Here is a 13,908-nt window from a genome sequence, read left to right as displayed (position 1 = left end):
TGATGGAACTAGATGATGGAACTAGATGATGGAACTAGATGATTGAACTAGATGATGGAACTAGATGATGGAACTAGATGATGGAACTAGATTATTGAACTAGATGATGGAACTAGATGATGGAACTAGATGATGACACTAGATGATGGAACTCAATGATGACACTAGATGATGGAACTAGATGATGACACTAGATGATTGAACTAGATGATGACACTTGATGATGGAACTAGATGATGGAACTAGATGATTGAACTAGATGATGACACTAGATGATGGAACTAGATGATGACACTTGATGATGGAACTAGATGATGACACTAGATGATGGAACTAGAAGATGACACTTGATGATGGAACTAGATGATGGAACTAGATGATGACACTAGATGATGGAACTAGATGATGGAACTAGATGATGGAACTGGATGATGACACTTGATGATGGAACTAGATGATGACACTAGATGATGGAACTAGATGATGACACTTGATGATGGAACTAGAAGATGGAGCTAGATGATTGAACTAGATGATGACACTAGATGATGGAACTAGATGATGGAACTAGATGATGACACTTGATGATGTAACAAGATGATTGAACTAGATGATGACACTAGATGATGGAGCTAGATGATGACACTAGATGATTGAACTAGATGATGGAACTAGATGATGACACTTCATGATGGAACTAGAAGATGACACTTGATAGGGAACTAGATGATGGAACTAGTTGATTGAACTAGATGATGGAACTAGATGAGGGAACTAGATGATGACACTAGATGATGGAACAAGATGATGACACTAGATGATGGAACTAGATGATGGAACTAGATGATTGAACTAGATGATGGAACTAGATGATGGAACTAGATGATGACACTAGATGATGGAACTAGATGATGGAACTAGATGATGACACTAGATGATGGAACTAGATGATGGAACTAGATGATGACACTAGATGATGGAACTAGATGATGACACTAGATGATGGAACTAGATGATGGAACTATATGATTGAACTAGATGATGGAACTCGATGATGGAACTAGATGATGACACTCGATGATGGAACTAGATGATGGAACTAGATGATGGAACTAGATGATAGAACTAGATGATGGAACTAGATGATCGAACTAGATGATGACACTAGATGATGACACTAGATGATGGAACTAGATGATGACACTAAATGATGCCACGAGATGATGACACTAGATGATGGAACTAGATGATGACACTAGATGATGGAACTAGATGATGGAACTAGAAGATGGCACTAGATGATTGAACTAGACGATGGAACAAGATGATGGAACTAGATGATTTAACTAGATGATGGCACTAGATGATGGAACTAGATGATGGAACTAGATGATGACACTAGATGATTGAACTAGATGATGACACTAGATGATGGAACTAGATGATGACACTAGATGATGACACTAGATGATGCCACTTGATGATGGAACTAGATGATGGAACTAGATGATTGAACTATATGACTGAACTAGATGATGGAACTAGATGATGACACTTGATGATGGAACTAGATGATGGAACTAGATGATTGAACTAGATGATTGAACTAGATGATGGAACTAGATGATGGAACTAGATGATGGAACTAGATGATGACACTAGATGATGGAACTAGAAGATGGAACTAGATGATTGAACTAGATGATGACACTAGATGATGGAACTAGATGATGACACTTGATGATGGAACTATTTGATTGAACTAGATGATTGAACTAGATGATGGAACTATTTGATTGAACTAGATGATGGAACTAGATGATGGAACTAGATGATGACACTAGATGATGGAACTAGATGATGACACTTGATGATGGAACTAGATGATGGAACTAGATGATTGAACTAGATGATGACACTAGATGATGGAACTAGATGATGACACTAGATGATTGAACTAGATGATGACACTAGATGATGGAACTAGATGATGACACTAGATGATGGAACTAGATGATGCCACTTGATGATGGAACTAGATGATGGAACTAGATGATTGAACTAGATGATGACACTAGATGATGGAACTAGATGATAACACTTGATGATGGAACTAGATGATGGAACTAGATGATTGAACTGGATGATTTAACTAGATGATGGAACTAGATGATGGAACTAGATGATGGAACTAGATGATGACACTAGATGATGGAACTAGATGATGACACTTGATGATGGAACTAGAAGATGGAACTAGATGATTGAACTAGATGATGACACTAGATGATGGAACTAGATGATGACACTTGATGATGGAACTATTTGATTGAACTAGATGATTGAACTAGATGATGGAACTATTTGACTGAACTAGATGATGGAACTAGATGATGGAACTAGATGATGACACTAGATGATGGAACTAGATGATGACACTTGATGATGGAACTAGATGATGGAACTAGATGATTGAACTAGATGATGACACTAGATGATGGAACTAGATGATGACACTTGATGATGGAACTAGATGATGGAACTAGATGATTGAACTAGATGATTGAACTAGATGATGGAACTAGATGATGGAACTAGATGATGACACTAGATGATGGAACTAGATGATGACACTTGATGATGGAACTAGAAGATGGAACTAGATGATTGAACTAGATGATGACACTAGATGATGGAACTAGATGATGACACTTGATGATGGAACTATTTGATTGAACTAGATGATTGAACTAGATGATGGAACTATTTGATTGAACTAGATGATGGAACTAGATGATGGAACTAGATGATGACACTAGATGATGGAACTAGATGATGACACTTGATGATGGAACTATTTGATTGAACTAGATGATGGAACTAGATGATGGAACTAGATGATGACACTAGATGATGCAACTAGATGATGGAACTATATGATGGAACTATATGACTGAACTAGATGATGGAACTCGATGATGGAACTAGATGATGACACTTGATGATGGAACTAGATGATGGAACTAGATGATGGAACTAGATGTTTGAACTAGATGATGGAACTAGATGATGGAACGAGATGATGGAACTAGATGATGCAACTAGATGATGGAACTATATGACTGAACTAGATGATGGAACTCGATGATGGAACTAGATGATGACACTTGATGATGTAACTAGATGATGAAACTAGATGATGGAACTAGATGATTGAACTAGATGATGGAACTAGATGACACTAGATGATGGAACTAGATGATGACACTAGATGATGGACCTAGATGATTGAACTAGATGATGGAACTAGATGATTGAACTAGATGATGGAACTAGATGATGGAACTAGATGATGGAGATGGTGTGTCCTCATGGATGAAACACTTGCAGTGAACCAGGTTGGATTTGCTGCGTGTCTCTCCATCTTTCTACCTTCAGCTTCCTGTCCCTCTCCCTGATAAAGGCAACCATTGCCCAACAAGGACATCCAAATAATATATTGAACTGATGATGATTCTGCTTTCTGTCCAAGTCAAGACCTTGGGGGTGAAGAATGGCAATTTGAAAGAAACTGTGGAAATTGTCTCAGAATGTTCTTCCTCTTCTTCCACAAAAAACATTTAGAGATGCTGTGGACATGACGCAGAAGGTTGTCACCTGACGTCCTTGTGCTGGCGGACGTAGAGGCTGTGGAAGTTGTGGAAGCTGCGCTGGTTCTCCTCATTGGCCTTGGGCTTGAACAGGCGGCGGATCACCTCTGTTTTCAGCTCCATGGCGATGTAGCGTGGCAACACTGACAGCAGGAGGTGCTCCTGTCGCCATGGAGACACACAGGAAGTCACGAGGTGAAGATGAGCGTTTATGGGAGGGATTGTTGAAACAAAGATGGAGTTTGATCTGCTCCACCGCAGCAGGACTCCAGAGTCAAGGCTTAATCTGGATCTGTAACTATTTGTATAACTATTAAATCTACTAATATAACTAGTATGTCGAGTTAATTACTAGTATGTCGAGTTTAATAACTAGTATGTCAAGTTTAATAACTAGTGTGTCGAGTTTAATAACTAGTATGTCGAGTTTAATAACTACGATGTCAAGTATAATAACTACGATGTCAAGTTTAATAACTAGTATGTCGAGTTTTATAACTAGTATGTTGAGTTTTATAACTAGTATTTTGAGTTTTATAACTAGTATGTCGAGTTTTATAACTAGTATGTCGAGTTTAATAACTAGTATGTCTAGTTTTACAACACGTATGTTGAGTTTTACAACTAGTATGTCGAGTTTCATAACTAGTATGTCGAGTTTTATAACTAGTATGTCGAGTTTTATAACTAGTATGTCTAGTTTTATAACTAGCATGTCGAGTTTAATAACTAGTATGTCGAGTTTTATAACTAGTATTTTGAGTTTTATAACTAGTATGTCGAGTTTTATAACTAGTATGTCGAGTTTAATAACTAGTATGTCTAGTTTTACAACACGTATGTTGAGTTTTACAACTAGTATGTCGAGTTTCATAACTAGTATGTCGAGTTTTATAACTAGTATGTCGAGTTTTATAACTAGTATGTCTAGTTTTATAACTAGCATGTCGAGTTTAATAACTAGTATGTCGAGTTTTATAACTAGTATGTCTAGTTTTATAACTAGTATGTCGAGTTTTATAACTACGGTAGTATGTCTAGTTTTATAACTAGTATGTCGAGTTTTATAACTAGTATGTCGAGTTTAATAACTAGTTTGTCGAGTTTAATAACTCGTATGTCTAGTTTTATAACTTGTATGTCAAGTTTTATAACGAGTCTGTCAAGTTTTATAACTAGTAGGTCTAGTTGTATAGTGAAGTATTTGCCATATATATAAACTATTTCCTGTTATAATTTTAAATTAATAGAATTTTGATTTTGATTTAATAATTAAATATAATAATAACATATTTCTTGTAATAACTATAATTTGATAATTTTATAGAATAATAAACTATTTCCTGTTATTAATGTTAAATTAAAGAGTCTTCAATTGTAGTTTCTATGTAGAGCCACCAGATGGCGTCACCAGCTACTGTTAGCATTAGCATGCAGACAATAAATTATAAAAGATATAATATATAATATAATAAATTATATACAATAAAATAAAATATAATATGATAAAATATGATATATATAATATAATAAATAATAATATATAATATATTATATAATATAATAAATAACATAATATAATTATGATATATGACATGATGTTCCGCCTTCAGGTGGGGAGTTTCCTGCCCCCCCTGTATTGTCACGTCTCAGACTCGGACTAACATCTCTTCCATCAGCCTCATCACTGCCCTTGAGAAGGGACGTTGACAGTGTAGGAGCTATGATAACATATGAACAGGTTGTTTACATCTGCATATTTCTGTACTGTTCCACAGTTTTAAAAGTGAGCTCCTGTCTCTGGGTACTTATGGGTTGAGTGTTTAGCACGCTTCACAGCCACGAACGGCTACATGTGGTGAGGGTAGAAGAGTTAAAAGATTGACTTTGCCTCAAGGCATCTACTGGCTTGGAAACCACCGAGTCACTGCTGAGAGCGAGGATGTCAGAACACCCAGGCCTCACAGAACCCTTGGAACCCCGAGGTGCCACGGGACTGTTGGGCTGAAGCGGACAGCCTGACTTGGAGGAATGGGGAGAAGGCCCGGACTGCGGTGGCAGTACAATGTGGACTGCAGAAAGTGGGCTCGGCAAGTCATCCAGCAAGTCCTTCAAGTTGGCCAATAAGTCCTTTAAATTGCCAGCAGGTCAATGAAGTCCAACGTCAGTGCGATTGCAGCGCCCTCTGCAAGAGCCGCAGTCGCACGTCCAGAGGCCATGTACGCAAAGCATTAAATGTCTATGGAATTGGAGAGAGCAGGCATCGACGGAGAGACGTCCGTGGAGAGAGCATGCATTGATGTAGAGAGTTCTCCAGTGGGAGCTCGCGTTGAGGCTACAGAGCAGGCTGAGATGGCATGCTTTGTGGCTGAAGAAAAGGCAGAGGTGGCACGCATGGAAGGCCCTTAAGAAGGAATCAGAAGCGAAGGCTGAAATGGCGGCAGCAGAAGTGCTTGAAGCTGCTAGACGCCGCTGGTTGGGAAACGGCTCTCTGCTTCAGCACAGAGGCCAAAGCAGCGCACCGCTGGCGACAAATGGGACGCCATTCGTCCCTTCTCTAGAACTCAGAGGAAAGAGTATCTTCCGCAGCGCTTCCACCAAGACAGTTGGTGCCATCGCATAGCTCAAGGTGGCTAACGCGGAAGCTCAGACCGAACCTAAACTTACCATCAGACTTGAGCACCTAACCTGGACCACCTGACGAAGGCTTTGACATTATTAACCCCGGGACCAATGGGGATCTTCACCAGAGTTTACTGTCTGTGTCACATGCCTTTCAGGCTGAGCTTGACAGTGCGCAGTTTGAGAGTTTCTCCAGCTGGAAAGCTCTCAAGAATCGTGGCCTGGCTCTCACTCCTTCACCCGAGCATCTAAAAATAGCTCTTGCTGCAGCTGGGATGTCTGCAACAAGCCTCTATCCAAAGAGCGTCTCTACCCTTGACCCAGGGTATTCAACCCTGGAGGGTCTGAAACCTGAGGAGGACAAGCGAACAGCAAGCGGTGGGCAGTCATCTTCACATGCATGAGCTCGGGTGCAGTGCACATCGAAGTGCTGGAGTGAATGGACTCCTCCAGTTTCATTGACACCCTCAGACACTTCTTCGCCATCAGAGGCCCGTGAACCAGTTCAGGTCAGACTGCAGGACCAGCTTTGTGGGCGCCTGCGAGGAGCTCCAGATAGACTCCATCGGCCCTAGCGACAAGCAAGTTGAGAACTACCTGACAGAGTGTGGATGCACATGGCAGTTCAATAACTCACACTCTTCAGACATGGGCAGCAGCTGGGAGAGGACGATTGGAGTCACACGCCGTACACTGGACGCCTTGCTCCCTTAAACATGGCACCACAAAGCTAAACCAAGCGGTCTTTACCGCCCTCCATGACGGAGGTCACAGCGATAGTTAAAGCCAAGCCTTTGACATTGATTTCTGCAGACCCAGAGCATCCAACCATTCTCACTCCAGCTACTCTGCTTACCCGGAAGGTTGGTGCACCCCCGTTACCTCCAGCCCAGTTCGATGACCTGATCAATCACCAATTACATCAAGTCCAAGGTCTAGCGAACCCCCAGGGTGCGGCACAAGGGTTTTTCCCAGCGACGACGGTAAGGTGAGGAAGATGGAGGTAACGATAAGCCAGGACGGCCCTTAGGCCCGTCTCGGAGGTTGTCTTCTGCATGGTGACTCCCAGGCAGAAGACTGTGAAGTAGGACTCCCCAAGGTCAGGGATACTAGTGGTGACATCATAGCATTGTGATGATAGTATGACATCAGAACACAGGGAGATAAGATGGTCAGACAGAAACACATGCAGTCAATCTGATCACGTCTCAGACTCGGACTCACATCTCTTCCATCAGCCTCGTTTTCAGTGTCGGAGCTATGACATCGTATGAGCAGGTTGTTTACATCTGCATAGAGACTGATCCTTCATCTGCATAATGTGACCCAACGCATAATTTAGGGTAATTTGGCAGCTTTCGACTTTTTGTTTTTCAAATTGTCGGTCTCCTCCGGTGGTTATTCAAAATATTTCGTTTCATCATCACATTAATTTTGAAATCGGCTATTTGAAATGTTCTCCAAGTCCGGAGAAATAAGATTCAGCGTCGCTGTCGTTCTCCGCGTCGCCGTCGGAGAACTGACTATCATGGTGGAAAATGAAGACTTGGATCTGTGGCACCGGTCAGATTAAGGTCCGTGATATGATTTAGATCTTTCTCCACCCGCTTCTCCTCATCCATAACAACACAGGGAAATTAAAGTTTTCACAGACAATTTAAACTGCAGCCTCGGCTTGTTTACGGAAGTGACGTCAGCAATTCCTACTTGATGGTACGCGTTGGTACACGCCCCCTCCACGACGATGTTTCCGTGTGTGTGTGTAAAACATGTAGTATTTAAAGGTTGAATTCTATCAAAACGGTTCCACATCGTGACTGCACATCACATGGAATATGGAGGAATGATCTTCACCTGGACGCTCGCTTTAAAGGAAACCATCGATCGGCGTTGTTCAGCGCTATTCAGCGTCTCGGTAAGTGAACTGTGTTTCCCCAGCTCATCTAACGGGAATATTTAACTCCACGCTTTTACATTTTTCAACTACTCATAAATCAAACTGTTTTGAAAATATATATATATATATATATATATAATATAATATATATAATATAATATATATAATATATATAATAAATATAATAAAATATATATATTTATATATAATATATATATAATATAATATATATAATATTATATATATTATATAAATAATATTTTTTTGAGAGATAAAAAAAACACAAAAGAACAAGAATCTGGAAAAATCAAATTTTCCTTCAAGAAAGATTTTTCCTGGCCATTTTAGAAATGGTGGCTTTTGCTGTGGCGGGTCACATGTTTCTGTACTGGTTTACAAGCTTCCAATAAGTGAGCTCCTGTCTCCGGGTACTCGCTGGAAAAGGGTTCAGCTCGCTGCATAGCCATGTATGTCTGCATGTGGTGAGGGCAGAAGATATAATATATCATATAAAATGTAATATATGTACTATCATCTATAATATGATATATGATATATGATATATAATATCATATAAAATATAATATGTGTAATATAATATAAAATACGATATAATAAATAATATAATAATGTCGTGTAATGTAATGTGATATAATATCATCTAACCTGATGCATCTTCTTCACCTCCTTCTGGGAGCGGAGGGATCCAAACTCCTGCTTCTTCATGTTTGAGACTCTGAGCAAATGCTCCGACGTCCAGAGATGAAAGAACCCAACGGAGTTAACACAGAGGAGGAGCACCGAGTTAGCAACCAGCTGAGGGTGGAGGAGGGTGGTGGAGGAGGAAAACAAGGTTAGTTTCAAACTGATTAACTTTCCTGCAGTTTCATATCATAAACCAGTTCCGACCAGTTCTCTTGCTATGTATTAACTAGCAGCAACTATCAATGAGCAATGAGCAACTGAGCAAGGCAGCAAGAGCGACGAACAACAAAGCAACCTGGAATCAGCAATGACGCAATGAGCAACTGAGCGACGCAGCAACAAGCAGCGAAGCGATGAGCAACGGAGCAATGAAGCAATGAGCAACCAAGCAATGAGCAACGAAGCGTCAAGCAAAGAAGCAACGAGCAATGAAGTGACGAGCAATGAAGTGACGAGCAACGAAGCGACGAGCAATGAAGCAATGACAGCTGAGCGACATATAAATGAGTAATGAACGACAAGCAACGTAGCAACCAGCAATGAAGCAACAAGCAAGTGAGCAACGCAGCAAGGAGCGACGAGCAACTAAGCAATGAGCAGCTGAGCGACGCAGCAACGTAGCAACATAGCGCCACAGAAACGCAGCAATGAGCAACGAGCGACGCAGCAGCGAGCGACGCAGCAACGTAGCACCACAGCAATGCAGCAATGAGCAACGAGCGACGAGCAACGAGTGACGCAGCAACACATGCAACAGATGGAAGCATGACGCTCGCCCCCATCGCCTGAACGTTGCTGAACATCAAAATATTTTTTGTTTTATTTGATTTTTTTTGGACACTTTGTCAAACTTGTTGGAAAGTGGTCGACAACCGAAACACCGGATGAGCAACCAAACAAGATGGTTGGCAACTGACTAGAGCAACTGGGCAACTGTTATTGTCCAGCCTGATACAGTATGTTTATATTGTATTGATAGGAAGCTGCAGTGTATTTATGAAAATTATATTTAATAACATCACCTGCTTGAACAGGAAGTTGTCCTGCTGCACTTCCTGTTTCACAGTTTTATCTTTTCATCTCAAAGAGTCTTCAACCACAATAACTCATCACATATGACATCACATCTTTTTGACATGATCATTTCCCACAATGCTTTGCAACCAAACCTGCTGAGCTGAACTGATGAAGTGATGTCATTTTATCTTGTGAATTGAAATGTTTTCATTTTTATTTAATTATTTAGTGTATTTTTATGTTCTTATTGTATTTGATTTTTAGGAAACAGGAAACATTATAGATCATATTTAATAAATTAAAGATCATATTTAATAGATTATAGATCATATGTAATAGATTATAGTTTATATTTAATAGATTATAGATCATATTGAATACATTATAGATCAAATTTAATAGATTATAGATCATATTTAATAGATGACAGATGATATTTAATTGATTATAGATCATATTTAATAGATTAGCGATGATATTTAACAGATCATAGATCATATGTAATAGATTATAGATGATATTTAATAGATAATATATCATATGTAATAGATTATAGATCATATTTAATAGATTATAGATGATATTTAATAGATTATAGATGATATTTAATATATTATAGATGGTATTTAATAGATTATAGATGATATTTAATAGATTATAGATGATATTTAATAGATTATAGATGATATTTAATATATTATAGATGGTATTTAATAGATTATAGATGATATTTAATAGATTATAGATGATATTTAATAGATTATAGATCATTTTTAATACATTATAGATCATATTTAATAGATAATGTGGTACCTGCTCAGCCAGGGCGGGGGAGTCGGGGTGGGACACTGAGACGAATGTGGAGACGATGACGATGTGCGAGAGGGAGGAGAGGAGGCCGAAGAGCAGAGCCCAGGAGAGGGAGAGGGGGAGGAGGGTGTAGACGCTGAAGGAGAGGAAGAGGAAGAAGGCCACCTGGGGGGAGGAGCGGGGTGGGGGGAGGAGGAGGAGTTGAAGAAGAGGAGGGGGAGGAGGGAGAGGAAAGGAGGGGGAGATGAGGGGGAGGAGGGGAGGAGGGGGTGAGGAAGAGGAGGGGAGGAGGGGAGGAAAGGAGGGGGTGAGGAGAGGAGGGGTGAGGAAGAGGAGGGGGGGGCATAATAACAGTGAAAACTTTTTATTATTTTCCAGATGAAACTTCAAAACAAACGAGGAAACTTCATCCAAATTTATAATTTTTTCATTTGCTTTTTTGTTCAAACTAAAAAGCAAATGAAAAATTCCAGAAGTATCAGGGCTCAACAATAACAGTTGCCCAGTTGCCCAACCAGCTTTCGGCCGTTGTCAACCACCTACCTCGCCGTGTATTTAGAAATCTCTCTATTGATCTCATTCAAAAATAAAATGATTAAAATTCGAGCAACCATTTTGTCAGTTGTGGCAACTAACAGCTGGTGCATGTTTGGCAACTTGGCAACCACTTCTAACAATTGGTGTGAAGTGTTTTACAAGTGCTCAACCAACATCCTATGGATGCCTGCACCCTGTGGATCCCAGAGCACTAACTTTTTGAAGTGGTTGCCAAGCTGCAAACTATGCATCAGCTGGTTGCCGATACTGACTAAATTGTTGCCAAATTTTATAATCGAGTGAAATTATCATGGTGTGAGCTAATTTTTTGTGGAAAAGTGGAGAGTGAGGTGAAAAGTGGACAAGGGGCAACCGGACCGCATCAGGTGGTTGACAATGACCCAAATCTGGTTGCCTGGTACAACCAGAAAATAAATTTCAGGGTTGCATCACTAAGGTGGACCACGGCCACGGCATCTCCCTCCTACCTGGTCCCAGGCAGAGACCGGTCCTCCGGTGAACATGAACACCAGGGCTGAGGTGTAGATCATGGCCCACACCAGCAGGGCCAGCGCCACGCCACAGCGCCGCACGGTGGGTAACCAGGGCAGTGCTACCAGCAGGGCCACACCCAGGCAGAGGACCACGCCCGCCACAGCCAGAGCGCCCACATGGTTGTGGACGTTCTGCGGGGAAAAACGGTCATCATTACTATCTATGAACCTGAGAACCTCAGAGCTGGACCTGGTAGTGTGGGTGGTGCTCCTCACCCTGGTGGTGGGGATGAGGATGATGATGGTGGTGCAGAGCAGGAGGCACAGCAGGAGTCCAGGCAACATGGCGGGCGTCTCCTCCACGCAGCGCAGGAAGCCACGGTGCACCGCCCGGTAACAGCAGCACACCCTGTCACCTGACCCGACCCTCCGCTTTTCCCCAGCCTCCTGGAGCTTTGAGGGTGAACATGCGGATTTCAGGGGGACGTCTTTCCTGGGGACACCCTTCAGTTGGACGTCCTTCCTGGGGACATCCTTCAGGTGGAAGTCCTTCCTGGGGACATCCTTCAGGGAGATGACCTTCAGGGGGACGTCCTTCAGGGCGGTGAAGTCCTTCAGGGTGACATCCTTAAGGGGAACTTCCTTCAGGGGGATGTCCTTAAGGGGGATGTCCTTCAGGGGAACTTCCTTCAGGGGGATGTCCTTCAGGGGGATGTCCTTCAGGGGAACTTCCTCCAGGGATACGTCCTTCAGGGCGACGTCCTTCAGGGGGATGTCCTTCAGGGCGACATCCTTCAGGGGGATGTCCTTCAGGGCGGTGAAGTCCTTCAGGGTGACATCCTTAAGGGGAACTTCCTTCAGGGGGATGTCCTTAAGGGGGATGTCCTTCAGGGGAACTTCCTTCAGGGGAACTTCCTTCAGGGGGATGTCCTTCAGGGGAACTTCCTCCAGGGAGACGTCCTTCAGGGCGACGTCCTTCAGGGGGATGTCCTTCAGGGCGACATCCTTCCGGGGGATGCCCTTCAGGGTGACGTCCTTCAGGGGGATGTCCTTCAGTGCGGTGGAGTCCTTCAGGAGGAGGTCCTCCAGGGAGACATCCTTCAGGGAGATGTCCTTCAGCTCGAAGTCCTTCAGGGCGACGTCCTTCAGGGGGATGTCCTTCAGGGCGACATCCTTCAGGGGAACCTCCTTCAGGGGGATGTCCTTCAGGGCGACGTCCTTCAGGGGGATGTCCTTCAGGTGGACCTCCTTCAGGGCGGTATCCTTCAGGAAGATGTCCTTTGGGGTAGTGGAGTGCATGTCCAGGTCAAACGAGTCCTTTTGGACGTCCAGACCTTTGCAGCAGAAGTCTGTAGTGGACGCAGCAGGAGGACCAGGGCTCGTCCGACCTTGGACCAGAGTCTGGGTGACCTTGGGATCTGTGGGTTTGGGACCTGAACTTCCCAGCAAGGATTCGCTCCCAGGATCTGACCTATAAGTGTGAGCTCCAGGTCGGGGCTGCGGGGGCTGCTGGGCCCGGGCTGTTCTGGCCACGCCCACCTCCACGCAAGAAACCAGGGTCTCCGGCAGCTCCCATGTGGGGTGGCGGGTCCCAGGGGCCCGGTCCCGGTCCTGGGGGGTCTCCTGGGGGGTGCGTCCCAGAGGGTGGTCCTGCATGACTTTGTGCGTCTGTCTCCAACCCGCTCCGCTTCCAGGTTCAGGACTCTTTACGTAAGAGCCACGCCCTCATCGCTCAAGACCGTTCCATGAATCCACCTGATTGGAGGGATTTCTCACTTGAGACCCTGTTGCTGTGTTGTTAGTACTATTTGTTTCCTGTGTATTATTCTCACAATGTTTTGTATAAAATACAACTATTTCTACTCTTTCACTATTTTCTTTCTTTGTATTTCCTCTGTATGAACGGAAGTTTGACTGTTCCACCTACTTCCCTGGAATGAGAAACCAGTTCATCTGGCTGCACACACACGCAGATGAAACGTCACTGACACTCCCAAACTGCGTTACAGAAACACACCTCAAACCTGCTGCTTGTTGTAAAACAATAATAATAGCAATAATAACAATAATAATAATAATAATAATAATAATAATAAAAATAAAAACAACAACAACAATAATCATATTTATAATAATAACAATAATATTTATAACAATAATTATATTTATTATATTA

At 42.3% G+C, this 13,908-nt stretch overlaps 1 protein-coding gene across 1 annotated transcript in view; it reads right to left on the bottom strand.

Annotated features, from left to right (window-relative positions):
* LOC307247468 (adenylate cyclase type 4) overlaps positions 1 to 13,388 on the bottom strand; it is a gene marked incomplete at its 5' end in the record, with an annotated part of 40,600 nt that extends 27,212 nt beyond the window's left edge. Inside the window, 5 exons of the mRNA XM_080023620.1 lie at positions 3,658 to 3,812; positions 8,836 to 8,985; positions 10,705 to 10,866; positions 11,727 to 11,924; positions 12,009 to 13,388. Of these exons, the coding sequence (XP_079879746.1) occupies positions 3,658 to 3,812; positions 8,836 to 8,985; positions 10,705 to 10,866; positions 11,727 to 11,924; positions 12,009 to 13,388 (2,045 nt within the window). The remainder of the gene's footprint in view (positions 1 to 3,657; positions 3,813 to 8,835; positions 8,986 to 10,704; positions 10,867 to 11,726; positions 11,925 to 12,008) is intronic.
* Positions 13,389 to 13,908: the final 520 nt, after the last annotated feature.

The sequence above is a fragment of the Zeus faber genome (genome assembly GCF_960531495.2).
Source record: "Zeus faber genome assembly, chromosome: 22".
Taxonomy (NCBI): Eukaryota; Metazoa; Chordata; class Actinopteri; order Zeiformes; family Zeidae; genus Zeus; species Zeus faber.
The sequence above is the reverse complement of the archived record's forward strand: the minus strand, read 5'-3'. Positions and strand labels throughout refer to the sequence as shown.